At 43.7% G+C, this 19,379-nt stretch overlaps 1 protein-coding gene across 2 annotated transcripts in view; it reads left to right on the top strand.

Moving 5' to 3' along the window:
* GPAA1 (glycosylphosphatidylinositol anchor attachment 1) overlaps positions 1–19,379 on the top strand; it is an 80,237-nt gene that overhangs the window by 17,967 nt on the left and 42,891 nt on the right. The window contains exons 2-6 of one of the 2 annotated variants that reach the window (XM_085604545.1): positions 1,462–1,570; positions 5,553–5,732; positions 8,973–9,084; positions 9,975–10,122; positions 11,262–11,363. In XM_085604545.1, coding sequence (XP_085460671.1) covers positions 1,497–1,570; positions 5,553–5,732; positions 8,973–9,084; positions 9,975–10,122; positions 11,262–11,363 — 616 coding nt within the window. In that variant the 5' untranslated portion in view covers positions 1,462–1,496. The remainder of the gene's footprint in view (positions 1–1,461; positions 1,571–5,552; positions 5,733–8,972; positions 9,085–9,974; positions 10,123–11,261; positions 11,364–19,379) is intronic. The other variant, XM_085604544.1, reaches the window with a different exon arrangement.

Below are 19,379 nucleotides of genomic sequence, written 5' to 3'. Positions count from 1 at the left end.
AGTGTGAAATACAATAATATTCAAGGCTCAGTGTGTCCCTGGTGCCACTGCACCTGCTGCACCAATGGAAGCTTCACCCCTGGGGGTCCTTTGCAGGGACGCCTGAGTGAAGTCTGTGAGGTTACAGTAAATGGCGGCAGATAGGACTTGCTTGCTCGCACGAAGATCACGGCTTGGGAGGGAACTCTGCCTTCTTTGGCCTGCAAGGCAGACAGCCCTGGGCAAGTTTTTGGGGCACAAGCTCTTCTTGTCAGTGGTTATTGGTCAATGCTTCTTGTGAAATACAGGACTCGATTATTTGCAGTCAGCCTCGCATAATGCACGGGGGTAACTTCTTCAGGAAGATTGGGGGGGGAGGGGTATATACGTCAGATTTCACAACAATCACACAGGTTAAAATACATTATATGCACTCTCTCTCTATCTCACTACCTCACTCTCTAGCACTACATCACTATCTATTTCTATCTCACTCTCACTACCTCACTATATCACAACACACTCTCTCAAAACTTCACTACATCACTCTCTCACTACCTCGCAACTTCACTCTCTCTTTCTAACTCACTAATTCACTCTCTCTATCTCACTACCTCACTCTCTCTCTCAAATACACTAAGTCACTTACACTCACTCTTTCACTACCTCACTACATCACTATCTGTTTCTATCTTAATACCTCACAACATCCCTCACTACCTCACTCTCTCTTTCCTTACCTCAATCTTTCTCACAACATCACTCACTGTTTTTATCTCACTACATCAGAAAATACCTCACTCACTAACTCACTCTTTCACTACCTCACTCTCTACCTCACTCTCTCTCACTACCTCACTCTCTATTTCAATACCTCACTCTCTATCTGCCTACCTCACTCTCTCTCTGCTAATGCAATAGGTATCACATATGCAAAAAAAAAAACTAATGCCAATAGAAATGACAATGCCATTTATTTAGGGATACAAAAATGATAAAAAAATAATGAGCAATACCAATAGCTCTACCTATAATATTGCCGAGACCATTGCATTGTAAATGCTTGTTGTATAAGTAATGATTTTCAATTATGATCTTTGTTGTTTGTAGTTAATTGTGGTAATTATGTTTTTTACATTTCACATTTTGAAAATGTGATCAAAGGAATAAAATATATGTATCATTATTCCCAAGTCAAGCCTACCAGACGGTGGCATCCTGTGTTTGTACCTCCTCTGGAGCATAGCCTCTTTACCAAGTCCATAATTGATTGGATTTTATCCGTTCACTTTTAGAAAACCTTTTTCCTTGCGTGTGCTTCTCCTCCCGCGCCAAATATCTGTCCTCTGACTCTTCCTGTCAATGTGACAGGGTTCAACAGCTTCAGCGTTGGTACTGCACATGTATATGGCTTTACTGTTTGTAAAACGTGATATTTTCTAGCATTTGTTGTTGCTGAAGCTGTGTGGCCTCTCCCCCTAGAGACTCCTCTTTCACTCGTGCCCAGGGATAAAGCCATGGGGCTGCTGTCGGACCCGAACCGCAGGCGAGCCCTGTCGCGGCTCGTCACCAGGCTTAATACTCCTCTCTGGTAAGTGACAGGAAGTACTTCCGTACCTTTTTTACACCAAAAGTACAGGCAAAACTCGCACACCACAAATACAGCACGTGTATCAGCATCGTAGGCGCAGCACTCCAGATACAGCACAGCTATCAGAAATGAAGGCTCAACTCCCATCCTTGTGCATCAGCAGCGCAAGCTTTACAGACGCATGAGATGTGTAGAGCAGGACTCCGCAGTGGAAGCTTAACTCTTACAGCACATGTACAGTGCTGCTATCGGTGGTGAAAGGCGACCTCTCAGACTACAAGGACAGCACAGGTGTGCACAGTGCAGGCTATCCTTTCACGACACAAATGTATCTGTAATGTCTGTTTTTGCATCTGAATGAAGGGTGGTGAATAAATCCTAATATTGGATCGTGAAGTCTAGTTTCAGGCATGCCAAAAGTAGTACCCATTTCTCAGACAACCAGTGCAATCTAGTTTGAAATGGCCACGCTATCAGAGGAAGCCAGCACTGATCAGTGGAAGAAGGGGGACATCTAGACCTAGGGGAAAATCCAGTATCAATTTTGTTAATTGACAAGGCCATAGAAAATCTAAAATACTATAAAACAAGCTTGCACTGTCAGTCATGGCATGGAATGAGCTGAGATTTATATTATCTATTCTCTAAACTTGCAAAATTGTGTCTGGAAATAGTAGAGCGATGTGAACAATGTCTGAACTTGTAACTAGAGCCTGTATTGTCCAATGAGGATGTGTATCTATTCATAGAGTACCTGCGTAGAGATGCATTTCCTCCCACTGTGAGTTAGTTTCATAAGGTTGTGAATATGTGGCCCCTTTTCCTGTGGTCATACTGCTGACACAGATTTGAAGGTAACATTAAACATACATTGATAACACTGAGGCTAGAAGCCTTGTGAACACAAGTGTTTTCTCATGGGGTACAGAGGTGCCATCAGAAGCAGAGGGGTGATTTAAAAAGTAGTTGGAGCAAAGGAACAGGGTGCATATCGCAGCAGGGTGCATATTGCATGACTGCTAAGTAGGAAAATACATATTTTTCTTTCCCATTGAACCCAACACTTGTGTGGGGTATTGTTATATTAGTATACAAAATTCCTATATTATCACAAGTCTTTTATTCTGGCCTGTCGCATGCTTCTCTTTTGTTTTGTTTTTTAGTGTGCACTGGTAAGGATGGCAGAGTCGAGCAGTTTTCAGTTTTGCATGCAGGTGCATGTGGTAACTGACTTGGGTGTTCAAGGGTACGCTGGGGTTTCTCGAGTGTGGACCATTGAGGCTTTTTACCTCTCGTGTCCTACAGCCTTGCCTATTATTGGACCCAAGAGCTGAACACCAAGTACACTCCTTTAGCACTGGACGTGCAGCAGAGCAATCCAAGGAAACGCAGACTAAAGCTATGTACATGATTTAATCCGGGCAATCCGATATCTGTGGGTACTGTATTGGAGTAATCCTGAGAGGTGATGGAACCCATGCCTTTGTGTCAAAGTCCCAACTCCCACAGACGATTCCTGCTTCTATTGGTGCTGCCCTGGGTACTGTGGGACTTGTAGTCCGGGCCTTAACTCAGTCCGCTGTCACAGGAGCACTTTCTGTGTTATCCCACCCAGCGAGATTCAGTTGCCCTGTGTCCTCTTAGCAGGGGTCAAGGTAGTTGCCGTTTTAAATTTGATCTCGGCCTTTGCGTTGATGTTAATGCTCCAGATGGCACAACTGTTCTGCCTGATCTGCCACTTACAAAGAGCATAAGTCGTGCTCACCAATATACAGTGCTAGGTGGGCGTGGACATTGGCAGCTCTGGTGCACAATGCACAATCCTGAAGCTCTTTGAGCGGAGGCTGCGTCAGATATTTTCCTACAGCCTCCGGGGTGGGCACTTGGACCCAACCACGCACCTCCATTAAAAATGGGACCGAATAGCCAGACACAAGACCCATACTAATGTTTGGATACCGGGGGGATAGTTACAGGAGTCCAGTTGATGCTTGGTGCGCGCACACCAAGATTTCCCCAGGCACAGTGAGGTTCGATGACTGTGATTGAGTAGACCACAAATCGGTCTAATAGTTCTTAGCTGCAAATATGCAATTCAATAAAGGCCCTGCAGCAACAAACACTGGGTGAGTGTGGGCCATGGGGTAGAGGTCATGTCTGCCTGGCCTCCTCTGAAAAGGGTCTCTTCTCGGCATTAGCAAACTCTAAAGGTAGACCTCTAGCTTACTGAAAGACAAACCAGGGGCAGTTGATTAACATTCGCACAAGGGACCTCAACTGCTTACCATACGTCAATGGTTCATTCTTGACATTGCGGTCAATGCTACATACTCTTGCTTACTACCTATCCACACTGCTCCTTATTTCTCTAAGCACTAAAGTATACAAAAGTGATATATGGAATGCTTGAAGTAATCTTCGCCACTGGTAATTATTCGGGCCACGTCCCAGTTTATTGTTATTTTGCACACCGTGCTTCCTCAGTTTGGACCCAGCTATATGCAAATCGGTCTTGACCCTGCTCCAGTGGAAGCAGTCCAGCCCGAACTGCCACGCCAGGTCCACCTTGAACTACAACAAAAGCACAATAGGGTCGGTTTTGCCCTAGTTAAGGACTTATCAGCCAGGTATAGCTGTGTTCCAGTGACACAGTGTGCATGGGATCCATATCTGGGCATACCCCTCCCACTAAGGGCGACATATTAAAGTATTTAAAAAGTGATGAATGGAATGCTTGAGCTAATCTCTAAAATATTGTGGGCAGCTCTTCGCTATATGTATATCTCCAATTTCCCTTTCACCATTGATACCTCTTTCCTTTTAATCTCCCAGTCAAAGTTCTAGCAGGATTTCAACAGGAGTTAAATTCTGTTCCTAATTTAACAAGAGGACTGGTTACCAAAGACGCCACTCTTGGAACTCAAGCGTCTTCCCAACACACAGGTGTGTGCTGCCTCATCATCAATCAGTGAGAAACTCCTGGTACACTGATTTGGGAATATACCCCATATTCATCCTTGGCTAACAGACTAACATTTGTATATCCCTGTGCCTGATCTGTTTTGGTACCAGTCTGGTTTTGGGGAAGTGGATTTCTGCTCACACTAGCTACTCAGCAATATCTGTTTGGTCTACATATTTGGCAGGAATGTGGTTGTAGCAGATGGCTCTCTGCCACGGGCTCGTGAGACAATAACATAAAAGAGGAGCACCTTCTCTACATGACTAATCCACAACACTGTATACACAGAGCTCTGGGATGAATTAAGCAGGGTGGGGGTGGGATCCGTCCCTACAATTCAAAAGAGGTATCTGCCTCCCTACTTTTGCATCATAAGAGCCTCGATCTTTTCAAAGGTCCTCAAAGTATCCTAGACTTTCCTACAATTCACACCCTTGTCTGGCAGGCTCTCGCCATCTTCCATCTTGTGAGCCATACACCCGCAAGGTGCTCAAAATGACACGTTTCAACAATAACTGTGCCACATTCATACACAGCTTGCATGCTTCAAATGTGCTCCATCCATGTCCCACAAGGATGGAGTGAAAGACCCTATTGAAAGGTGAAAGCAAACCTTCAAGACTGAAAATGCCAGTATGCATCTCTTACTGAAGGTAACTGGTAAAAAGGCCTGCTTCTTCAAATCTAATCGTATGATGGCACCACTACCAGTTCTTCTCAGCCAAATGTGATGAAAAAATGTATTCTCAGGCAAAGAAGGAGACCACCACTCATTGCAGCGATGGTCCCATCCAAGCAGTCACCACACAGTATTTTACAGTAGCCAAAAACGCAAAATTGTACAAATATGAAACGGTGCTTTTAACATGTCAATCCAGTAATGGGGCCCTTTTTAATGTACTTTGTGTTCTTGTCCGCCTGCATTTGTGCACTCTCATCCGTATTTTGTTTTCTAGCTGTTGAACTATGTCCTAAATCTTAAGTGGACTAACTTGACTCAGTCTTTTTTTCCCCCTACAGCATAATAAGCTACATCGCTGGTATCATGTGGTTCCTCGGCTTGGCGTTTTATCCCTTCACCCTGCGCTCTTATATTTCTGAGAATGCCATGGGTTCCACCATGGTGGAGGAACAGTTTGTCCATGGCGAGAAAGCTCTTTCATATGCCCGAGAGTTCGCAGGTGTTAGGAAGAAAGCTGGGTGAGTGCTGAGGTGCAATGAATGTCATGATGTATTTAAAGAATAACTGTTAGATTATTGTACATCCTCAGAATTTTGGTTTATTTATTTTTTCGTATTATTGCTGATTAAAGCATTATGTGGGCTTAAGATCGTATGAGTAAGCAAATGTTTTTATTGCTCGTGAACTTGGTTTATATATGTTGATAGAATTATTAAGGATTACATTTACACATTTGCTGCCCATGTAAGTATAACTTGCTCGCTTAAAAAGTAATCTGAAAACCAAAACCCGATCTCTTCCTCCTGAGCAACTCTTAACAAAAATATTTCCAGCTCTACTTGAAATCTTCCTCCAATTACATGACCACCTTCCGCAATCATTCGTTTTTCTTCCCTCATTTTTTCTCCCCTCTCTACTTTCAGTACACCTCAGGACATTTCATCTACACAAAAACCCATCACCAGCCCCCCCCCCCCTCTGAACACAGCCTCCCATCAGATTTGCCTTCTCATAACTCCTGTCCTGCTTACATAGCCATCTACTTGTATCCATTCCAGACCACAACAAAGCTACCAAACCTTTATCTCCAACACATAAGGAATTTCCCCCAACCTCTTCATTTTTAAAGATAGAACCTACCCATATGTCAAATGAAACCCAATTGCCAATCAACATTACCACCCACTCATTTCTGCCAAAGTCTGCGAAGCTGACATGTATTGGTATTGTTATAATCTATTTGCCCGACCATCTCATTACAGGACAATTGCTCCATAACATCTCAAACCACCAACTACTCCATCACAGCAATTGCCTACATCCTCACCAGTTCTAACACCCCCAGTGTAAACAAAAATAAACATTGATCAGAGCTTTCAGATCTATCCGGCTGTACCTAAACTCTCTCCCACCACCATAAGCCACAACGCAGCTTCCACATTCCAGAGACACAAATGAAAACAAAACAACTTACCTTCCTCAATTGAATTATTCTTTTTTCATGTTTCAGTCCAACAAATCGCAACCATGCACACCCATTACGCAAAATGCTAACTAGTACAGAGCATCTAATACCCATCAACAAAACACATTACATTCTTCTTACAAAGCAATCCTGTTAAATCTCTTGTAAGTCTTCTTGAGCAAGAACATGAATACTCTGACAATATTGAATACACCCCCATAGCCTCTGCACCCTCAACCCTCATAGATGTCACCAGTCCCAAAACACTTGCACCAACCCCATCAATTACTTATTCTCAACCTCTAAATGTCAGCGTAACAAAACAGAATCTGAACCCTAGATATTTATCCTGCTGGGTGGGATAATCCTCGCCTGTGTACCCTTAATAAAATTGAAACCTTTCCTTCATGGTCGCTAGGATGTTGTATTCTATGTCCAAAGCGGTAGAAAAGGGGGTGGTGATGGACGGAGCATCAGAACCAATCAAACACTCACACCCAGTCAACAGATCTGGGTTTGATCCATCACCGTTCTTTAGCCCACTCTGCCACCCCAGTTCAGAAATGGGCGTATGCAAATCAGTCTGCCCCTGTGCCTCATGGGAACAGTCCAGCCCGAACTGCCAAGCCATGCCTTCCCTGGACCGGAAACAAGCTTCCTAGGACCGGTTTCTGGCATTTCACCCGTCTTCAGCCAGGCTTGCTTGAATCCAGTGGCAAAGTGAGCAAGGGATTCACGTCTGAGCATACCCTGCCAACTTATGGCGAACAAAGCGGTACAAAAGGGGGTGGTGATGGACGGAGCATCAGAACCAATCAAACACTCACACCCAGTCAGCAGATCTGGGTTTGATCCATCACCGTTCTTTAGCCCACTCTGCCACCCCAGTTCAGACATGGCCATATGCAAATCAGTCTGACCAGTGCTCACTTTGCCACTGGATTCAAGCAAGCCTGGCTGAAGACGGCTGAAATGCCAGAAACCGGTCCTAGGAAGCTTGTTTCCGGTCCAGGGAAGGCATGGCTGGGCAATTCGGGCTGGACTGTTCCCATGAGGCACAGGGTCAGACTGATTTGCATATTGCCATGTCTGAACTGGGGTGGCAGAGTGGGCTAAAGATTGGTGATGGATCAAACCCAGATCTGTTGACTGGGTGTGATTGTTTGATTGGTTCTGATGCTCTGTCCGTCACCACCCCCTTTTGTACCTATTCTATGTCCAGACTGGAGGCAAGGATAATGGCAGTTTAAAGCTTGATCACTATGACCAATGCCACATCCACAACTGGTTGAAATTAAAAATGCTTAAATATGGTATCTGAGCACCCGTCGGCTGCAATTCAGAAGGTCTTTCAACTGAGCACCTGAAGAAAAAGCCTTTGATGCAATGCCCCCTGGTGCAAAGTGTGACCCAAACTTTGAAACTTCAAGGCCTGCCTCCTGCATGACCAAATGAACCCATCTAGCAATAGTGAAAGGAGAAACCTCCATTTATGGTTTTCTGATCGAAATCAGAAGCTGGTTGAATCCTCGGTCATGGCTTCATAAGCCTTAATGCACTGCAGCACTCCTAGCTTCAATCTTTAAATTCCAGGGGCCTTATCACACATGTGGCGCATTTTGTTTTATTGTGCCGGGCGCATCTTTAAAAAGATACGCCCGGTGCAATGAATGAAAATTGGCCGCATTATGGGGAATGGGTTGCCCCTAGGGCAGCCGCAAACTTGTGCTGCCCATGTGGCAGCGCATTCACATGAAATACAGAGAGGCTGCTTGAAAGCTGTTTGGTTTTTCACTGTGCAAGCGGCAACTTGCCTGCACTTTTAAAGGGGAAAAGAGAGCCCCTTTCAGGTAGGTGCAGTCTGTGACTGGTAATACGGGGCAGGCACAGAGGCAAAGGGATTTTTCTCATTTGCATGGGGCATCTGACTTGATCTGGACTTTAAATTTCACCCAGCGCCTGTTGACAGTAAGAACATCAATTTCAGAGAGTTTAGAAAGGAAAATGGTATTCGATACGGCCAGAACTAGCTTTTTTCTGGCTGTCTATCTCAAAGAAAGTATGACAGCACTGTCTTCAGTGGGGTGAAATTCATAGTCTCCTTTTCAGGTCTTTTAGAGTTCTCATTTAGTTAGCAGACCAGGACAACCAAGAGCTGGGGACATTATTTATTTGGCAACAGTGCGGCCAGTGTTTCTGTTTTCTCAGATACTTTTATCAGTTTGTTGAATCTTCCCATTCTGCCTCCTCTTCTTATGTTGATGCTCCCCTATTTTCCTCATTGCATTTTCAGGGGGGTGCCAGTAGCTTGGCTTGAAGAGACCATGGGAAACCTGGGCCTAGAGGTGTACACACAGACCTTCTCCCGCAAGCTGCCGTTTCCAGATGAAGCCACAGAGAGATTTGTAGGTATTGGGCCAGATTTATGTGCAGGATTAATTATTTCCCTGTAACACTGTTTCCATAATATCCAAAGAGACTGATTCAAATCTTCAGCTAAAGGCAAAAATGACTTTAAATAGAGTGTTGTAAGGAGCAAAATCCACGGAAGGAAGCAGACATAAGCTTCAAAGTGATGTTTGCAAGTTGTCTGAGCTGTGAGATGAGGGTTATAGAAGATTGTCCTGAAAATCAAACTTAAGGGACTGTGAGGCAGAACTGAGAACCTAAATTCTTTTGAAATCTGTCCAAAGCATTAGAGGAGCATTACATTGAGGGTTGTTGTTTTAGAAAATAACCTTTTTCCAACACACCAAAGCCAGAGGAAAGGAAGCCACAAGCATACCTGTTTGTCTCCGAGCTCATACTATCCTTAATTACCAGGACTCTGAACTTTGACAAGCTTGTTACCTGCCCAGTGTTTTAATAAATGGCTCCTCAATATTGCTCCTTGCTGCATTCACAAACGAGGTTTCAAGTTCTTTGAGGTCCAGATCAATATTGGTGGTATCAGATACATCTAAGCACATGATCACACTACAAGAATATTAAATAAAGTTGGTTATAACTTATTTACAGATGCCTGCGAACATTTTGACTCTGAAAACCTGATATGCCATGCAGATATGCCATGCAGATTTCTTTTGGCTTAAACAGCAGTATTCTGTGCAGGTTTCACAGATCTCGCCACCTTTCTTCTTAGAAGACGGAGATATCCCCCGGTTTAAATGTATATGACAGCCCCACATGCTGTCATTAGGTTACAGAGGTATTCTGCTCATTATAATGCTAGCATTGAAGCATGACAAGATATTCTGGTTACTCAGTAACTCCTGTTCTTCTCCCCTTCATGCAGCTCGTAAAGGGAACTAATGTGTACGGGATCCTGCGTGCTCCGAGAGCGGCAAGCACAGAATCACTGGTGCTCAGTGTGCCGGTCAGTGAGGGAGGTCGCAACAACCAGGCGCTGGGCCTGATGCTCGCTTTAGCATCCTACTTCAGAGGTAACTGAACTCTTATCCCACTAGCTGTGCAATAAATAAAGGCTCCGCTCTTATGCAGCGGAACTATCCATAAGGAGCACTGATCATATCGGATCATACTTTAGACTGCTGTGCTTTCCCCAGGTAACACTCCGCCATGCAGGCTCACACATTTCACTGCAGAGCTAACCTCCATGTAGCAGGTCTTGGAGGCTCACATAGACAGAAGAGACACCCATTATGTAACGGGGTCTGCACCGGCTCAAAACTTAGACTGCAGAGCCATACCCTAACAACACTGACTATACAGGCTCACACCGTAGAATGCTGAATTCTCCCCTGGTCGTACCACTCTTTCAGGCGCATAACCACAGTGATACCCACTGGGGAAGAGCGGTCTTAAAGGCTTACACCTCAGACGGTAGAAACATAAGTTGTACAGGTTGACATGGTAGAGAACAGAGGTAAATTGCTTGTTGTGTAGATCTTACACTTTTTGCAGGTGGACCTACTTCTGTCTTCAAACATCTTGCAGGTTAACCCTTTAGACAACAAAGCCTTTAATTGGCTTAAACAGATCTTACAAGTTCACATGGGCATCCAGGTAAACCAGGATGATGATTTGTGGCCACAGTACTCTACGTAACCCTGAGTAAAGATCATTTTTTTACTCTATTGATGGAAATATATGATCTTTTAAAAGCCCATTTGTCAGCAGTAAATCTAGCTAACGACCTATTGCTTGAAGCAATGCCCTTTAACTGTTTTATAACTTAGCAATTCAAAATTGCTGTATCGTAAGAGCATTGTGTTTCATGGAGTCACCACCATTAATATGCCTGTGAACTGGCTATTTAAACTATCACCAGTTACATTCTGGCTGAGACAGTCTTGGTTTTCATAAAGCATAGATACACCACTGCATGCTCACAGTATGTGTCCGGGAAATACCCTTTGATTCCAATTACTGTACACTGTATGGGGGTGAGATGTGTCAGTGCTTCCACCCCTGTGTTGAATGCTTCAGGGTTGAATAGGTAGGCACATTAGAAGTGGTAAAAATCCAGGTGGCGTTTCTCAGCTGCAGATTTCTCCTTGTTCTCGCTCCTCCCATGGATCCTTTTACAACCAATAACGCACTTTACATTTTTGTATTGTAGGTCAGATTTACTGGGCCAAAGACATCATCTTCTTGGTGAACGAGCATGATCTGATTGGCATGGAGGCCTGGCTGGAGGCGTACCATGATGTCAATATAACAGGTAACAACAGATCTATAAACCTGCTAAGGGAGTATGTGTTCATTCTTTTCAGTAGCCTTGCCCAGCCCACATTAGTAATATTTCCCTTTGCACATGTTCATCCTAGTGCTTGTAAAACTCCATGCTCGCTTGCTACCCCGGCAACACACTGCACCACCCTGTGATTCAGGTCATTTGCTTTTAGCGTACCTCCTCTTGAAGGTACTGTTGTAAGCCTTCTCTATAATCAATTTTCCAAAAGCATTAAAAATTCACCCTTCTCCCACTGACTTAGTTTTTTATTTATTTATGAAGATTTGGCAAGAGCACACCCTGCTCCTGGTGGCATCATAGTGATGTACAGGGGAACATGGTCAAAATAGTCTAGACAGTATGTGTGTGTGTATATATATGTGTGTGTATATATATAGCCAAAGCGTCCACTCCAAGCTACATAATGTCCAGTATCATGTCCACATAGTGACGTAGAAGGCGCATTATAGAAGATGATGTTTACAGAGTACACAAGAGATGGACTGATTTACGTTAATACCACCAGAGGCGGCCAAAATACATGGAACAAGCAAGGTATGATACACAGGAAGGAAGGGCATGTTGTGAGAATGTTTTAGTCATGCACAGTTACAGGTGATATCACGGCATCAAGGAAAGTTCTTATTCCGTGGCCAGAAGTGGAAAAGACATAGTAAGTGAGCATTAGATGCTGGCTAGGTTGTAAGATCAGGATGGATGTGAGGTTATGTAGGGTCTCCCTTTCGCAAGGGCATGGTAACTGGGCATTAAATGCTGGCTAGGTTGTAAGAACAGGATGGATGTGAGGTAATGTAGGGTCACACTTTGGTAAGGGCATGGTGACTGGGCATTAAATGCTGACTAGGTTGTAAGAACAGGATGGATGTGAGGTAATGTAGGGTCACACTTTGGTAAGGGCATGGTGACTGGGCATTAGAGACTCACTAGGTTGTAAGATCAGGATGGATGTGAGGTAATGTATGGTCACACTTTTTCAATGGCATGGTAATTGAGCATTAGAGGCTCGCTGGGTTGTAAGAACAGGATAGATGTAAGGTAATATAGGGCTACACTTTATACAGGTGAGAGGTTATATAAATAATGCAGTAGTAAGGAGTGTGGGCCAGATGTCAGACAGTACTTCTCAAGGAGGCGTTTTTGAGCCCATGCTAGAAGAAGCGCAAGAAAGGGACCACTCTGAATTATTTTGCCTGGTTGTTCTAAATTCTGGGTACATTGACTTAGAAGGAGCTGGACAGGGTATCATTCTTTCTAAAGCAAGAAATTGCCATACTGAAGTAGTCTTTGCTCATAAGTGTTAAACCACCAAGATGGCAAGTCTTATACCAAAATATATGAAAGGTTTCTGGTGAATGGCATGCAAATGAAGCTGCCAGTTTTTTGATGGGGTGGGTGCTCACTTGGAGCCATTCAACATGAGGCAAGCTGGTCTGTGAGTGGGCAACTCCGACTTTGGGAATACCAGTCCAGAGGAAATTGCTGTAATCAATATGAGAAACTGCAGAGACAGTACAGTTGATATTTGACCAATATGAAGCTAATCCTTATGGATGTAGGGCTTGATACAACGAAATGTGAGCTGGGGATAGCTACTCTTGGCCATGCTCTGTGGATAACCTTTTTTCCATCAAATATCAGTGGAACTTTGCTTTGGTAGCCATTTTTTGTGACACCCTAGAGATGCCAGAGCGGTGAGCAATCTCTAGGTTGAAGGCGAGGAGCAGAATCTCCTTCTGGATTCATTTAGTGTTGGCGATGTTCTTCATGATTAGTTGAGGAGTCACATTCATGTAACGTCTGTCTCCGAGCTGAGATGTTGTTACAGTTGCATGTTGTCTGTATATTAGTGGCAAGAGATAACCAGATATGTACAAGAGCAAAGAATTGAGGATGTAGCGGGCCTCCGAACAGCAGACTAATTGACTATCACCTGTTAAAAATAGTTCAAGTACTACTTATCCTTCTTGAACAATAACCATAACAGTATAACATAAATGCTTAGTCATCTTTTTCTGCCTCAGAAAATATCCTAATGTAACTTACAAATTGTTGTAGCACTCCACTGCTATACTATGCAGGAGGGCCACATATTTGGGGATCAGCATGAACTTGAAAACCTTGCACAACTGCAGATGATCCGCCAAGGTTCTGAGTGACCGGTCTTTGTTTCACATCAAAGGGCAGAGGATATTTAGGCGACATGCTTAAAGTTCCATATATGTAGAGTATGCTGTATCAAGATTCTGATGAGCTGAAAGATCTAACGCAAAAAGCAGATGGGCAAATGCTTGCAAATAGTATTACCACTGACAATCGCACGGTGTAGCATTCCAACCCATCATTTTAGCCTACTGTTCCACTCTAGACAGAGTCCTACCATGTGCAAATCAGTTCAGAACCTGCTTCCCTTGGGAACAGTCCATCCCAAACTGCCAGACGAGGCTTCTTCCAAGATGGAACTCAAGCAACTGGTTGTAGCCTTATTAGTTGTTGTCAGTTAGCAACCGCGTGGATCCGGTGGCACCGCAAGCAAGGGGCTGCCGTCTAGGCATACTCTGGCCCACTTAGCCATTACATTAAACATTCAAAAGTTGATGGGAGGAATATTAGCAAATAGTCTAACCACTGACAGTCTGTGAGAAATTTGCTCGGTGGTTGGTGACGCACTTATGGATTGAAAGTTCCTGACACTGCGTCTTAAGTATAGGACTTTCACATTGACTCTTCGTGCAATTGGAATTTGATATAAAGACTTTAGGGCAATTATAATTCATCGACACAGTAGATAGAACCTGTGTTAATCCATTCAGCGTGTACTGAAAATTACTCTGATACGATCTTTGAATGGTACCATCAAAAGGTGATAAATGTTCAGAAAATATCACCATGGTTATATAGTTTAAGCCTCTTACCTACAGGGCTTTTTGTGGACCCTTATGCATTCTGCACTTGGAGACATTATAATCACTGGGGATTTAAAGTCAGTATTGGATGGGCACCAATACTGATCTGGTAGGTTGGAGACTGAGGAGTCGCTCGGGAGCGACCTCTAGGAAACTCAAGAACCCGTTGTGTGAGATTGGTCTGAGGGACCAGTGGCAGAAAAACATACAGATATTATTGAATACAATTTCACACGTGCTTCAGGATCCACTCTTGAATAGATTATATATTACCTAGAAATGTGTTAGCCTAACACTTCACAGATAGATATGGAACTGGGATGCTCTTAGTTGTGACTACACCTGTACTTACTTCAGGACCTGATTTTTGGAGGTGCACTAGGGTAACCGGTAGTTGATGATTATTTTTCTACTAATAAGTGGGTGAGGATTACCCTGGAAGCGGAAGGGGTAGAGTACAAGTTGCGTTCAAGGCAGTGGTCTAGGAAAATGCATTACGGTCATGTCACATTTTTGAACCTAAAAGTCCAAAAATATGAAAAAGAGGTTGAAAAAGCTGAAGAAAGAATATAGTGCGAAACAATCAATCATCCTTTCGAGAAAACTGACTGCGACTAGAAGGCAACTAAAAATCATATTTACAAATAGGGTGGAGGTGGCTTTGCTTCATCTTAAGCAATGTTCTAGATATGAAGAGACCAGATCAGCACTTGCTTGGCTGATCACCATAGACTGCAAATAGTTTTTATCATCATCGCTTATACACCGCTCCATCCGGTAGAGATGCACCCTAAGCCGCCCAGTTCCTTGGGGACCTGATTGGAATCTCGCAACTTGGGGTCGTCTGATCGGGGACACACAAGATTGTTTCAGGAACTCTGAGTCACCTACGCGCTGGCCCACACACAGTTCTATAAATACCTTCAATTGCAACAAGCTCTCCACTCTTCCGTCTCGCTCACTGACTCTCTTCTGAAATTTAGCCCATTGGAGGCCAAAATTCTGATGGGCGATTTGGGCAGGGGAGCAATCTCCAAGATCTGCAGCACCTTGGTTGTTAATAAACCAGGCAGTCTACACCATCTCTGAACCCGATGGGAGGGCTGGATGCGAACCCTCAAAGATGACGACTGGCGCAATGCGCTGATGGCGCCAAGGGTCATCACAATTTCCTCTAAATTGTGGTTGATTCAAACATATTATCTATACACTGCATATCTCCCCCCTGGCTCGGCTCTACCGATCAGGTCTTATCTCTGACACGGTTTGTTCCCGCTGGTCCAGCGCTGTTGCCAATTTCTATCACATGGTTTGGCTGTGCCCTGCATTTCAAAACCTCTGGGCTGCAGTTGAGGGAGTTCAATGAGGTGCTTGGATGGGAGACCCCTCTCACCCTAGTGTTGATTTTGTTAGGAGGGCTCTGGGGGTACGAGTACTGATCAGTTCTTCTTGGGAATGGCCCTCTGTGGTTGTCAAACGTGACATTGCCACATGCTGGAGATACCCTTTCTCCTCCCACCCTTTCACTCTGGCACAAAGGGTGGAATGGTGCGCCCTGCAGGGAAAGACGGTCTACAAGGCCAGGGGGTGTCCCCTCAAGAATGGTCGAGTGTGGGGGAAGTGTTTGGGCCAATAGGCTGATGACCATAACTGAGGCCGGGAATGTGGATGCTGCTGGGGATTTGTATTGTCCTAGTCGTGTATTGTCCCAATCGTAGTTCCCTGCAAGGTGCGCGTGCACCTATACTATGCCAAGCGCGCAGTGTCTCACGTGAAGAATGCACACACTTCCCGTGAGAGACCGTTTCATGCCGCTGCTTTTAAAACACGAGCGGCACGAAAAACGGTCATTTGATTGTTGCGGGGCAGCAGTGGCAGCAATCTCTGGAGGGCCACTTCTGTCGTGATGCCACACAGCAAAGGGACAGCGCTCTAAAAGCACTTCAGGTACGAACAGCAGCCTAAGTGCCCCAAATGTCATTTTGCTTCAAACAGGAGGATTGGAATTTGTAGCGCCTATATGTACTTCCTGCACTCTCTCATTTCATGACCAGCAAGAACACTGTTTGCAAGACCAGGTTTCCCTGCCTGAGGCTGCAACATTTCTATCTTTGGTGGTTTTTCTCCCCTTTCAGCATAGTGTGCAAAAACTGTTTTTTTTTACTTTATTTATTTTAGCAGTTTTAAATAGCTTGAGCATGACCAAAGGTCATTAGGGCAGTTTATTTGAGTACCAGGATGTTACATAATTCTTTTTTCGGCTCGGCAGGAGGTAACAACTTGCCCAGAATTGCAGGATCTTAAACCGAGTCTGGTTCCTCCGTACCAGAGTCGGCAGGTGCAGCTGCAATGCCATTATAGTGAATCCACCAGGCTTTTCAGCAGATGCTGAATTGGAGTCAAGACTGGCAACACCAACCTTTGTCATTTCTCCCTATGAACTACAGACCGCTTTGCACTACGGCAAGACAGACCCCAGTGCCTCCGTGCTTCTTTAGCAAACCCGCAACGACTTCTAAACTTGAATAATTTCTTTTAAGATGCATCATTCAAAAGTATATCAAAGTTTTTATGAAACCATTACCAGAGATTTGTAAAAGTAGTAAACAAACAGTGCAGCAGTTTTAAAGCACCCACTGCAGAGTTCCTTGTATAAAATACAAGTAAAAACTGGAGGTCTAGAAATGAATCTAACCCACAACAACACAAACCATGACCATTACAAATGTAAGCTTAGCTCAGACTCAGCGAGGGGTACCGACGGAGAGAGCGGTGCCTCACGTCCTGAGCGGATGCCAGGTGAGGTGAGGCGCGCACCCGCACAAAGCCGGGTACTATACCAGTACTACTGTCTGTATTTTTCCAAATTTGATCCACAGATGTACGCAGGTTGTATGGTTCATCAACCTTGATTTTATTGTTTGATTTATTTTTTGCACATTAAGCACTTCCTTTCTCGCAGTAGCTTATTAAACAAAGGTCCTGACGAAAGCCGGGATTTCAATATCCAAGGGCTGAAACATGTAGACCAATACATCCTACAGTTATTTGTTAAAACTGTATAGACACTGCTTTTACTTTGACACCAAGACAGCGCTGAATAAACATTTTTGTGTCTTGTTAGTCAATTTTAAAATCACCAATTTTTGCACATTTTTACACTAGCACTGCAACCATCACCCCGAAAGCACATACTGGCTTTTTCCACACAAGTGAAACCTTTGCTGCTTTTTTCACTGAACCATGTCTCTCAATTTTCTAATGAGGGTTAGGTTCATTAAGAGCTCCCAGATGATGAAGCAAGCCACTTCGGTGGGTGATGGGATCTCATTCACTTTTCTTTAAGACTCCTTTTCTTACATTTGTAATGGTCATTGTTTGTGTTGTTGTGGGTTATATTTATTTCTAGACTTCCTGTTTTTACTTGTATTTTGTATTAATGTGGGGATTTGAAACTGTTGAGGTCTTTAAAAATTATCCCTAGGACCCCCCTCTTTTTTGAAGGAATTTTTGATGAGTTCCTTGTATAGCCAGTTGTTTTCAGCAATAATAAGTGTCTGGCTAATTAATGGTGAATAAGGTACTTGCTGGAGAGAGATGGGAGTTTTGTCTAATGGCAGTTTTGACTCATTGAAGGTAGCGCAGAGGGTTAATATGCCTGCTGCAAAGGACATGCACCATGCAGATCACAGAATGTACATGGCTTAGAGGGTTGCTGCTCTTGTTACAAAAAGCCTTTTATTAGTGTGCAGTTCATAAACTACAATCCTAATCTAGCACAGTAAGCTATGAAGTATTATCAAACTTCATGGTACAGGTTAAAAAGTAATGCTTTTTTGCGAGTCTTTCATAATCCTAATGTTGCTAAAAGGGTTTCTTTGAGTAGAAATACATTATTTTTAGTAAAACCAACCCTAACCACTGTTGCATCCAGAATCCTGAGTTTTGTTCTTCTCCAGACCAAGCACTCTTTTAAAAAAAAAAATAAAAAAAAATGCCTACCGGTATGGATGACATGAATTCCACACCTTGTGGTCCCCTTTGTTTAATGTAACATTTTCTATACACTGATTTACACATCTATGATTCATTGTCTCTGCATTTGTGTGATGTAAAGTGCTCTGACGCCTTACATTGGTATGAGAGGCTCTATAAAACAAATGAAATACATGTGACAGAGGGGCTATGGAGAGATGAGGGGCAATGCAGGAGAGTAATAGTAAGGGAATCATTGAAGAGCCCTCCCAACGAATGTTGAATCCTGGTGCAGTCTCGTGTCATCATTTACTATGCTTTAGAAGCTACTACAATTGCATATATAATGCAAAATGTGCTGTAGAATGTGCCACTTTTGCTCAAATTTTCTTGGGGAGAACCCCTCAAAAACTGCATGTAATGCCCGGCCTGCTTTGCGTTCCCAGTCCAACCCTGTGTAGGATGGGTCTTATAATGGTACAACCATTGGAGTCCTGTGCTTTCCTAAACCCGGAGTGTACTTACCTGTGTAACCAGTGTCATGGCATGTGTATCTATATTGCAAACCTGCCTTAAGACCCCTCACCTGGTGCTGTATGTGTGGAAATGCACCTTCTTTTCACTTTTTTAAAGCGACAATGTGGAATGGTATTTTCACTGATATTTGTTGCTGCACTCGCTTGCATGGTCAGGTTCTTGGCACACATAGCCTTATCTGCAGCGCACAGAGACCTTGCATGTCCACACAGAGTAAAAAAGTAGAGCGAACATTGGACATAATGTACCAAATGCCTGCCGATGGCCTGTGCGATAGCAATGTAACGATCTCAAACATGCTCATTGTGTGACCTTTATTCTAATCTGTACAAAATTCAATAAAAGATGTTTATAGTAATAAAAAAAAGTGAACCTCATGAAGTGGGTTTAATTATTGTACAAGTGCCCTGTAAGCTGAGTACGTACGGGCCAGGTAACAATGGATTATCTGGAAGAGCTTGTGGCATCGGAGTCTCTTTTGTCCCTTCTGGAGGTCCAGGCTTGTTTATTAGAATAACTTGTTGTAGGTGCCCTTTTGGGGCATGCGCAAGTATCCTACTTGCGTCTT

Source organism: Triturus cristatus, chromosome 5_1 (assembly GCF_964204655.1).
Source record: "Triturus cristatus chromosome 5_1, aTriCri1.1, whole genome shotgun sequence".
NCBI lineage: Eukaryota > Metazoa > Chordata > Amphibia > Caudata > Salamandridae > Triturus > Triturus cristatus.
This window is presented reverse-complemented; position numbering and strand designations above follow the sequence as displayed.